The sequence below is a fragment of the Phalacrocorax aristotelis genome, chromosome 2, assembly GCF_949628215.1.
Source record: "Phalacrocorax aristotelis chromosome 2, bGulAri2.1, whole genome shotgun sequence".
NCBI lineage: Eukaryota > Metazoa > Chordata > Aves > Suliformes > Phalacrocoracidae > Phalacrocorax > Phalacrocorax aristotelis.
In genome coordinates, this window is record NC_134277.1 from 110,333,293 (window position 1) to 110,345,401 (window position 12,109).

General features: G+C 43.2%; 1 protein-coding gene across 4 annotated transcripts; it reads right to left on the reverse strand.

Annotated features, from left to right (window-relative positions):
* Positions 1–724: 724 nt before the first annotated feature.
* PRELID3A (PRELI domain containing 3A) lies at positions 725–11,115 on the reverse strand. Of its 4 annotated transcripts, XM_075084643.1 has the most exons (7): positions 10,945–11,103; positions 8,146–8,314; positions 7,643–7,732; positions 6,799–6,869; positions 6,602–6,704; positions 6,048–6,155; positions 725–1,026 (listed from the first exon to the last, which is right to left on the reverse strand). In XM_075084643.1, exons 1-6 carry the CDS (start codon positions 10,974–10,976, stop codon positions 6,072–6,074), a joined length of 549 nt encoding a protein of 182 aa, XP_074940744.1. In that variant the 5' UTR covers positions 10,977–11,103; the 3' UTR covers positions 725–1,026; positions 6,048–6,071. The 4 variants fall into 4 exon arrangements, with proteins under 4 accessions (XP_074940744.1, XP_074940745.1, XP_074940743.1 ...); XM_075084644.1 differs by lacking the exon at positions 6,048–6,155 and having other exon boundaries at positions 10,945–11,115; XM_075084642.1 differs by lacking the exons at positions 6,048–6,155; positions 10,945–11,103 and adding an exon at positions 10,279–10,418.
* Positions 11,116–12,109: the final 994 nt, after the last annotated feature.

The following is a 12,109-nucleotide window of genomic DNA, read 5'->3' on the forward strand; positions in this document are numbered from 1 at the left end:
TATTTCTCATTTCAACTCTTCTGGTTATTGCGTCGGTCTCTCCCTCAGTTAAGACATGATGTGAAGAGCAAGGACCAGTGGACGAGCAAAGCCTCTTCGTTCAAGTGGCCTACAAGTACCCTTCTTAGAGATAAGTAAGAGAAGTATTTTCCAGCACCTTCCAGGAATTACTACTCCTCTCCTCACAGGGAGGGGAGGAACTAGGGCAAGTTAATAAATATGAAAATAAATTATACCCTTCTCCCCACCAAAAAAACGGTTTAGGCTATTAACATCAATAGAAACATTATCTTTGCTTGGATACAAACATCTAAGAGGTAAAGTGTCTGTGTGTCATGTTCAGGCAGCACATTTAAACAACATAAAAGAAGCTTCTACCACTCAAGTTTTAGCTTTTTGGGATGATCCTCTAGATAGGTATCTGATTCTACAGTATCACGTTCTGACTCATGTCATTCCCTTTAAATGGTCATAAGACACTATCAGATTATAAACCAGGAAATTCAGTGCTCTTGTACCCATCGGCCCTTCACAGAACAAATGTTCGCATGGTAAACCCTTAATGCCACACATGCGTTCTTCTCAAGTTTGAGTACGAAAAACCGAGGAGTAAATGTAACATACTCTCTACCTTTGTTATAAAAGGCACATTTAGGCAGTTTTAAATGTGCTAAATGTTTTGTTTCCAGTGTTAAAAATAAAGTGTTTAAATGAAAAGAGCATCTGCAGGAGGTCAATTTAATCTTCACTAGGCAACGGGAGCTGCTGTGGAGATGACAGATGAGGTTACTTTTCCGCTGATCCAATATTCTCATAAATATATAAAACCTCTGCAGATCAGCCTTGGAAGGGAGATGTACAAAGCAGTCTGCAGAATGAAACTTTTCCGTCAGTTACTTGGTATTTTTGGTGTTAGTTTTCTGTTGACGCTGCTGCCATAGCTGGTTTCATGCCCTCACGTGTTGACTTCAGCTCCTCCAGTTCTGTGTTTAGTTTGCTGATCACCCACTCCAGGGCATCCCGACCCTGCCAGGAAAACACTGGAATTTAGGATCAGAACCAAAACACCACCACTGCTCATGTTTCTATAGTTTTTCCTCTGTCAGACACAAGACTTGTTTTAAAATTAATGTCATGCCCTGCATAGTTTGATACCAGATTATACTGGTAATTTCTTAGCATGTCCTTATGGAAACTTCACTGCAAAGGCATTTGCGTGACCCATAAGCAAAAAGTAAACTCGGTGTGAGCTCCCAGTAGCGCACCTAGCCAAAAAGCCCAATTCAGCAGTTAAGCTCCCTTACGTAAGAGTATTGCTGGTTTTACTGTTTGCTGCTCCCAGCACCCAAAGATTATCAGCAAATTTATGGCAAAGTCCAGATACTGTTCGTGGATGCATTAACCAAGTTATAGGGACAGTTTTTGAGAAGATCCAGGATGAAGAAAGATGGTCCTCCAGGTGCTCTCTGAAGTAGCAACTAACGGATTTGATAGCTAACAAGAGTTCAGAGATGGACTTGCACTGATTTCTATATTCATGCATAGCAACTTTTTGGCATATAGAACAGAATAACTGAGAGACTAGACGTGCACATTTTATATCGAGGTATGGTCTTTCTCTGTTGAATTCTCAGAATGGGAGTGCCTCAAAGCCAGGCACTGGCAGCCAAGTAAGAGCTGGGGAATCCAGCAAAATAAGCACGTCAAAAACCTCTTACCTTAAGAACACCCTGCAGCAGCTGCACCCCAATGACCACAAAATGAGCATGCAGCCAGGTGCACAACAAAGCCAAGAAAACAAAGAGAAGCACTTTAACTAAACAAGAGTGCAAGATTTTAAAGCTCCACAATCTCAGAATGACAGCTCTTGCCAAAATAAGCAGATGGGATCAGACCAGGAAAACACCTGGCCTTTTTTCACTTAAAGAGAAGCCAAGAGACATTCACCGCTATTACGCTACTTGGCCCTGGCCAAGTCTAGAGGTGTTCTGGAGATAAAAGGTCTGACCCTAAAAAGTCTGAAGTCTTCAGGAGAGCCAGTGTCAGTGTTCAAGCCCTTTGCAGAGATCGAGGGAAAGAGGGGAACAGCCCTACACACGCGCGCACACACACACACAGAGCTGTTCTGAACTCTGATGTACTATTTTTGATGCATGCATTATAGGTGATAAAGTGAACAAAAACCTCTTAAAGTGTCCAGAACCTGCTGTTGTCCTTTATAAACCACTAAGCATGAACAAGAATCTGCATAAACAGCTTTGAAAACCTAAAAAAATCATAAAATTCAAAACAAAGCCCACACATACTCTTGAAGAATTTTTCTGAAGGCTAGAAACATTACTCGGGAATGATATTAAAAGCCTAGTTCCCGGCTACAAAGTGTAACATATTAAAAGAAATCAAGTTTTACTATGAATAAGAGGGTATTTCTCTCAAGACCCTCACTAAGTTCAGTGAAGGGCTGACTCTGTTTCTCTTCAGGTTTTTCATATCACAGGGACTCACGGAATAAACACTAATTCCTATGTCTGCACTGGCAGGCAGTCCTTAACCTGAGAAACATTATCCACTTATCACAACAAAGACAACAAAGTGTTCAACTCTCAGCCAGAGGTCAGAAAGAGGGATTCAGCCCTATCCAGAATTACCTCACAAATGAGTATATTTAACTTAGTTCAAGATATGCCTTTAAAAAATACTGACAATAATCAAGAAAACATTATTTAAATGGTCTAGTTTAAGTATGGGTTGCTGAAAAAAGTCGGTAGAAGAACATGATTTAGCTTCTGAGTTCCTTCCATTTGAGCACCAAATCGACTACGCTTCAGCAGGTGATAACTTCCACCATCTCTACATCCTGCACAAGACCTGCGAACACCAGCAAAGCGTGGATAAAAGCACCCAGACAGGATTAGGCTACTGCATAGCAACAAGTTGTAACTAGCCATGGATTAGCTAAGTAGAGTGCTCCCTAAGGAACAAAGTGGGGGGGAGAGAGGGGGAATCATCTTTCAGTAAGCACGCATTTGGATATTTACAAGTCAGGTTGAAATGTCCTCTCTTAGGTGACACCGGCACAGAGAACTGAGTAAGACAGCAATGGGTTAGATGTTATATTTGTCTCACTGCACAAAGAAGACTTATCATAAAGTCAAACACCTTTGACAAAGAAAATGCTCAGTAGAAAAATACTGAGATTCTTTCCAGGACCTGACTATGAAACAACCAGGTCATAGTGTTTTAGCTGATATACCTGTTGATAAGATAAAATAAAGAAAAAAAATCCATGACGTTCAACTGGAGCACAAAGATATTTCCTTCAGCTTTTGAGACTACGTAGGTCTGCACGTTTCCTTAGACCTGCATACGCTACATGCTGTACTTTGCAGCTAAGAATAAACTCGCAATATTGGCAAGGAAGATTTCAGGAACATTCTGCACAGGAAATTAAGTTACAAAATCTTAACCAGATGCAAAGCCTGCAAGTACTGCAGAACTACCCAGTTACAGAAAAAAAAAAGATCTGACAGAGGATTGTCTATAAAGTTTCATACTGTACAACAAATTCCATAGGAAGTCATTAAGCAAGCACATTCATAATCAAGCATGCATATTATATTAGTCTTTATTGAATAGGTTACCAGTATGACGTGTCTGGCAGACCAAACTCTGCATATGAAGATTTGTTGGTAGAGCTTAAGTGACTGATAAATGCCGCCTTTGTGGTTGACATTTTCCAGAAAAACAGCCATAAAAGCTTAGTGGAATGAGAACGTAAAAGCAAACACTCATGGCAGACACTGATCTCAAAGTAAGCAGTGTAATAAAACCCCTACATTCTTAACTAGGAGAAGCAACATAATGGAATTTTTTCTTTTTTTAAGGAATCTTATTAGTTGAAGCATAAGCCAATACAGGAATGACGGAGGCAGGCTGCACTGACTAGTGGAAGCAAAACTATCTGCACAGGGGTATCACAGAGGCAAGAACACTCAGTTCTCTCAACCTTGAAGTCAGATTTTTTCATAGTCACATCGCTTAAGGGACACATCACTACCAAAATGAATAGAACTGCAAGACCAATGAAAACATGAACAGTCTGACATTCTGTCAGCTTCAAGCTTTATACAGATTTCCACAGAAGTTCACAGAAGGGCAACAACATTCCTCAGGCATCAGAAAAGCAGATACAATTGCACTATTCAAAAGATTAGCCCTGTTAGGCAATCTGTTTCAAGCAATCAATTTTTTATCCTAAGAGTCCAATTCTGTTTCATTTTTATAATGCCAATTCCAGTCATTAACCAATTTATTAATTTCTTCAGGTACCAGTTTTACATACTGAAATCACAGAAACCAGGACCAGATCAAGCACTTGGCAGAGGGACTCGGTCACATGCCTAATTATCCACAGTCATCATTCCACTTTCAAACCGTAAGCAACAACGTGTGGCACAAGACACAGCTGCAGCAAGTCGGTTGTCCAGTGGCATTAAGCACATGTTAATTGATCCAGTCTAGTTCTGACCTACTCTCACTCTCTACAACTGCAGTGTAATGAACATGTTTGCCATTCCTGTATACAATGTATATAAAACATACATGCAGGTTAATTTATGAAATTCACAATACAACAATCCATGCACATATTTGCTAGAAAGCTGAAATGCTGTACCAAGAAGAAGAACGCTGGCATTACCACTAGGTTAGCACAAACTGTAGGTGTGGAGAACTGCTAGCTTAGAGCGCTTTCAGAATTTTGAATTATCCACTCAATAGCATCCCACCCCTGGAGTAACACAAAAAAGATTTACAACATATGGCAAATGGTTTTTCCATCGTCATTAAAAATAGTAATGCGTCATCTGCCACCTCTACCTCAGAGCTAAATCTCAATACTTCCTATTTCTTCAGAACAACAAAACATTTTCCAGCAACTCTGATGAACTTTAAGAGGGGTGCTAAAAGCAGAGAGTCACAGCACAGCGTGCAAGAAGAGCTAGTAATAGCGGAGTAGGTTACTGGCTAGCAAAGAAAGGGCTGGTGACAGCAAGTACAAATTCCTGCCAAGTTCAAAATCTCTAAAGCGACTCTTCAGTGAAACACATACGACAAGAACGTCTCTTATTTGCAACGAGCTTGTGAGCCAGTGTGGTCCTTTAAAATGGCAGAACAAAAGAACAATCTTTAAAAGGAATCGAGCTCTCACACAGGCAGCGCCTGAAGAGGTACCAAGAAACACTTAAACAGTTTCTCCGAGTTCAATAGAGACATGCAAATGTGCCAGACGCCACAAGAGGAATACAGCCAGCACTTTTAAGTGTGCCTAGTTGACCTGGCAATTCCAACCATCTAGTGTTTTGCTGCCTCCCAGTCAGCCTGAAGTTTGGTTGTGAGCCAGGGTTTGGACCTCTCTTTCAATAATACATGCCCTACACGGACTTCAAAATGGAAACTGGATCAGAATAGAATTATAATTTATCTGAAATACATTCCATTTATGACTTTCAAACAAACATAGAGAGCACTCAGCTAATTAAAGTTACTCTTTGGTGTCTAGAAATTACCCATCACTCCTTCCCCATCCCCTGATTTTAACCTGTATTCCTCTCATTTTTGGAGAAGGACACAGAGAGGAGGAAAAGGAGGCTTTCTTCTTTCTGACCTAGTTAGCCAATACCTCCCCTCAAGTTGCCTTACACTGCCTTGGTCAAGCAACATCCCTCCCAAGGACAGAGGGCTGTCCAAAGCACAGGGGCTCTGGCATAGGAGGAGTTACCTGGGCCAGATTCCCACTGTGCTGAACCTCTCCAGCAGTGCAGAGCACAAACTCAAACTTGAGATGCGCTCATCCCACCACTAGGCACTGATGCCTGTGCTTCTCTAGCAACCCCATTGCTTTCCCACCTTCCCCGAAGGAGGAAAGGACAACGTGCCCAAGAATAAGCACTCCCGTAGCTCTGCCTGCGCCGAAGTACAGCTCCAGGGCTGCAAGCCAAGCAGAAAAAGCAAGCACGAGACAGTGGAGTCAGTGTAGTGTTACCTACAAAAGCCAACATAGTTTCATCTCTTCAAAGAATATGCCTCTGCTTACACTGCCTTACTGTCGACCAAAGGCAAGGAGACAGCTCAATAATGGACAGGAACTGGAACAACTGACAAAGCAGCAGAGAAAATATGCTAGCATTAACTGCTAAATCCAAATGATAAAGGCTGAAAAGGAAGTTATGTTCACTACTAGCACTAACTCCTGGAAATAGGAGGGTAGTGTTTAAAAGGTGCTTTGGGAAAAAAAAAAACAACAAACCCAAACCCAAAAATAGGTATATGCTATGTGTAACTGTAGCATACACATAGAAGTTTGTTCATTCTGATGGGCGACTCTAGTTGAAAAACAAAGATTTAGTAGTGAAACCTTTTCATACTTTGGGAAATTATATTCTACTTGCTGAAGTCCTATAAAAAAATCGGTTGAAACTCTGGGTGCAAAGTGTTGAGAAATTAAATAGAGTATTCAGCACATATGACTGACAATTACTATTTCAACAAAAAGAAAGCTGGGGGTAGGGCGAGAGAGGGAGAAGCCAAAATAAAAATGTACCTTTCTGGCATTAGAAGATATTGTGTTTGCCATTAAGCTTTCCAGATAACTGCTCAAGCTAATGCCTTTAACAGTAATAATTGCTTCTTGAGTTAGCACAGTTCTGTAGGAGGAAAAAGAAAAGTTAATACCTAAACAGAAGTGGACTAACATAATGTCTCCCATGCACAAAGAAGCACACAAATATCCTTACTTACTTTTCAGGGTTTTCAGGATGAGGTGTGTAAACCAGTCTCTCATCAACAGACACCAAGTTTGTGAGAGTAATCTTTTGAAAAGAAAAAAAGAGCTGAAATCCTCACTTCCCACCTTTCATTTTTCTGTTATCAACAGCACTACTCAACAGCAGAACACTCAATTTAATGTCACAGAATATAAAACCCAGAACACAGCCAATAAAAAGACCTATAAAAGGTGATGCATCTTCTCCTATCCTAGATCTAATTATATCAACCTAAGTTCCTATTCACAGTACAAAGCACAAACAGCTTTCCATTTGTTTTCTCTGAATGTTGAGTCTTATCTTGATTTATGGCATGCAGTTCAGAGAGGCTGTTCAAGACCAAGACCACCATAACACTACTTGGAGTGCACAGAAAATTAATACTCAGGAAAAGACAATGCCTCTGGTACAAAGACAAGGCTCTCGTACAGACAACTCCACCTTAAATCTGATAGTTACAAGTTCCCAGGATACCAAAATAGAGCATAATACTTCATTTGCATTTTGTGAAAAAAGGCATTTCAAATTAAAAGTTTTGCTGTAAATGGCAGTGTAATGTAGAACAAGTTATTAATCTAAAAGTCAGGCTACTTTACATGCATTCTGAGAAATAATCTTACATTAAAAACAGAATCGCAAATGTTTGATCCCAAAGTATTTAAAGTTTCCTATTTGTGGGAAGAAGGAGGGAAAAAAATAAGATGTGGAAATTGCCGCCTCCTGGTGAAAGATGTAAACACAAATCTAATCGAAATGTTAAGAGCAAAATGTCTAATCTCCAGAACTAATTACCAGAAACTTCTTAAGCTACCACTCACATTAGTTGAGCAAAGCTCCATCTTTTTTTCCACTGGATCTACCACAGAATGTTCCTCAATGTAAGTCAGAGTTCTACTTGTTCCTAAAATCTGAAAGTGAAGAAATAAAAAAAAATTTAAAAGTGAAGTACTAAAGTAATAATTTAAAAAAGCCAAACTGACATTCATAAATGTCAAGTTCTTAGTGACCCCAAATAAATACAAAGTAATTCATGGATACCACAATGCTGTGATCAGTGGCAAGGCTACATCCCGGTAGGCCGTATCAGTCATATAGCACAGCACAGATCAGACTGGAAGGCATGTATAGACACACACACATACTACAGACATAGTAAAGCCTACAACGTTATTTTTCCTACAAAGTACTCTACAGCTTATGCGATATTTGTGGATGATATTTCCTATAAATTAAGTTTTTTCTTTGAATTTAGCTACAGTTTGGATGATGACATAAAAATGCATCACACCCCTAATAAACCATTAAGACTGCAAAAACATACCGCTTTTACAATATTTGGCAATCCCCACTCTGTGCTGAGAAGACGGTGACTATGCAGCCTCCCCTGATTATCCAGGCTTCTGTCGAGGACATCTACTCCTACCACACATGGATTCATTGGGTTGGGGTACTTTCTCATAGCAGCTTTGATCACTGTATCCCAGGGGTGCCTGTAAGAAGAGGTGACAACATTTGTAACTACTGCATACTTAATTGCAAGTATCCAGACAACACTAAATCAGGGATCTAGCTTGCATAATATAGCACATGCTGTACACCTTCAGAGCTCCCAGAAGTCCCATCAGAATACAGCAATGCTTGGAAAGGCAATATGAAAAGTACTGACACACAAACAAAAAAATATTCCTTTCTACAGAGTGAAGAAAGGAATTGTTAACCCAAGCCTAACAGAAATGAGGGCAAGGGGTAACAGTCACAAATTGCTACAAGTAACATTCCAATTAGCTGTGAAAAAAACCCACAATGACAGGGTAGCTGTCCACAGAGATTGTTGAACCTCAATTCATTTTAGAACTCAAACAGAAAATCAGCCTGACTTAACATTTAAGTTAGCCCTGCTTTGAGAAGAAGGAGGCTGGACTACATGACCTCCAGAAGTCCACGCCAACATAAATTCTTCTATAATTCTAAGCACACCAATATACACTCAATAAGAAATCATTAGCTTCTGTTTCTTCCTATAGCAACAAAGTGAAATTCAACTAAAAAAAAAATCAGGAAGTTCGAAATAAAGAAACAGATTTTTAGGAACCGTATCAGCTCACTGCCTTAAGTCTGCAAATGTACTACTGCTTCCAGCAGCTTGTTAGCATAAATTACATTTATGGATACTCTTCTCAATACAGAACTGTTTTTATGAAACAAGTTTTGATAATCTCAAACTTCTGGGATCAGAGCAGCCCCACTACCCAAGGCCAGGCCAGGCTGTCAACATGGCTCTTGTTGTAGGACTTCATATATCTTCTGAAATAGAGGCAGCTAGAAAAATCATGGACTTGATCCAATACAGAAATTCCATCCCTAAGCAATGATTTCTATATTTAGAATAACTGAGAGATCTGGAATAAAACGTTTATAACCTTTAAAGATACCTTTAAAAATTCAACTATTGATATCTAACTTAGGAAGGTTCCGGGGTGCCAACTTGTACATAAGAGTTGCACTTAGGGGCCTAAATGGATCTGATTTTTAAGAACACTACTTTTAGTCTTAAAACAGACCAGTACAGAAGGGCATCAACAGTACACCACCACCAGAAGAAACAGAAGCTTGGAAAAATAAGTTCTTTTTCCAGCATGAAGAATAAGAAAAGATCTTTGAGCTTCATTGGTGCAAGCAGGAAAAACACAGCTTTCAATTCCTACTTAAGAAGGAGAGCTGGAGGACCACTCCATGTTATCCTCAGGAATTATATATCGTAATCAACAGAAGATACACAAACTGAAAAGGTCAAATTTCTGTAAAGTGTCCTTGAGGGACTTTAAGAGTCAGAGATCTGATAAGGCACAACAGTATTTTATTAACCCCTGATCTGAACTACCTACACCCGCACACATTACATCATCAGATGGGGGCGTTCCAATGCAGATCTTAATGAGAAAATGCCAAGTAAAAATTGAGTTTGTGTCTGCCAGGTGACAGATATTAATCTCAAACCGGGAGTTATACCATACACAAGCAGCCTTTACTAGCCTCTACCTGTCACTTCATATTAGAAGCTATCGCATGCTTATACCAGACTAATGTTGAAGTCGGACACCTAACACCTATGTCAGGGTTATGAATTCAGTTGTATTAATGTAATTAAAGAAGTTTAAAACTGCACAACTGGGATATTTTGTAAATATTTTAAGAATTATCACCCCTGGTGCTCTTCAGATTTTGAGTATTTTAAGAGACCTGTAGCAGACAAGTTATCGGTGGCATTTTAAGAGCTGCACTAAAACTGCTGTGTCCTCCCTGTCAGCTCCCTGGTATGGCTTGAGCAAGCCTTACCGTACCTGTTGATACTTTTGCCTATTGTTACCTCTTCTACAAAAACAGAACTGGATGTCCAGAGCCATGTTCAAAATATGTCTAATACAGAAGAAGGACTGATGGTAAGAAAACTCACTCAGCTGTCATTAGCTGTCTGCTAGGCATCTCTGTAGAGTGTCTGACAGATAAGGTGAAACGTAGTTACTCTGCCCATATCTCTTGGAATCCATCATCGAGCGCGTCAGTAGTTTGGGATTTTTCTTTTCTTTTCTTGATAGCGTGAAAGTTTTTTTTCCCTTTAATGCTCCTTTATCACGCCATTACGCCGCCGAGCCAGCTCTACCACCGCCCTGCTCGGACGGCATTTCCCGCCGCAAGCGGCAGGAGGTGGCAGAAACCCTCACACCACGCAGGAAAAAGCTTAAGGCGAAGGAGAACCGGCGGCGGGGGGGCGCTGACGCCCAGCCCCCCTCACCGGAGGACTTCACGCCGACAGAAGCCGGTGCCCACCCCTCCCCCCCTTCCCCCGGCTGCCGCGCGAGCCTTTGTGCCGGCAGAACCGGCCAGGAGCCGCCGCCGCCGCCGCCAGCCTCCCTCCTGGGCCGCGCCCGCGGCGTTCCCCGTTTCCGCCCTCACCCTGTCAGGGCCCGGCAAGGCGCCGGAGCGGCGGCCCGCCCGCACGCGCGGCCGGTGGAAGAAGCAGCGCCGCCGTTCAACGGCCGCGGGGCGCGCGCGGGAGGGTCCTGAGACCCTCAGCCCATCCTTCCCGCATCCCTCCCCCCCCCACCCCGCGGCCCCTCACCCGAACACGTGCTCCGAGCTCCAGATCTTCATGGCCGCCCGACTCGGTCTCTCCTCGGTGCCGGCGGGGTGAGGCGGGCGGCGACTGACAGTCCTGTGCCGGCCGGCCGGCAGACGCCAGCAGCCGCTGGTAGTGGGAGGGAGGCGGAGCTCCGCCTGACGGCACAAGGGCGTGCCCCGCCGGCTCCTGCGTCACGCGCTGCCGTCACTCCCTCCCCGCCACTGGGGAACGGGGCAGGGCGCAGGCGCAGAGGTCCCACCGGCGCCTGGCGAACGGGGTGCCCATCTCCCGGCTTGTAACAGATAAAGGTCGCCGAATTGCTTACGTTGGGGAGTTTTGCTTTGAACAGGCTAGCAATCGCGGACGTAATATACAGCCATGTGTTGGGTGCGTGTTGCTATGCCTAGGAGTGACGCGATCATAGAACCATTAAAGTTGGAAAAGACCTCTAGGATCACCAAGTCCAACTGCCACCGCAACACCCCCACGCCTCCTGAACCATGTTCCCAGGTGCCACGTCTACACGTTTTTCGAACACCTCCAGGGATGGGGACTCCACCAGCTTTGGGCAGCCTGTTCCAGTGCCTGACCACTCTTTCAGTGAAGAAATTTTTCCTACTATCCAATCTAAACCTCCCCTGATGCAGCTTGAGGCCGTTTGCTCTCGTTCTGTTGCTTCTTATTTGGGAGAAGAGACCACCCCCCACCTCTCTACAACCGGCTTTCAGGCAGTTGTAGAGAGCGATAAGATCTCCCCTCAGCCTCCTCCAGACTAAACCACCCCGGGTTCCTCAGTTGCTACTCATAAGACTTGCTCTCCAGACCTTTCACCAGGGTGATGATGCCAAACGTCTTAATTGACCTAAAGGCCTTTACACAAAGTGATTTTACAGCGCCCGCATCGACATAAAATGTATTACGTAAGAAAAAGAAAAAAAGGAAGGGGACAGGTTTTCTTGTTTCCCACCAGACTCCATTGGGCGTTACGTCAGGAGCAACCGGCCCCTCAGGGCGCCGAAGCCCGCCCCTCCCCCCTCCCCCCCCTCCCCTCCTCTCCCCTCCCCTCCCCTCCCCTCCCCTCCCCTCCCGCAGGCCCAGCCTCACAGCCCGCCCTTCCTTGCGGCGGCCAGCCGTGCCGGGCCCCCTGCAGGCCTTGCCTGGACAC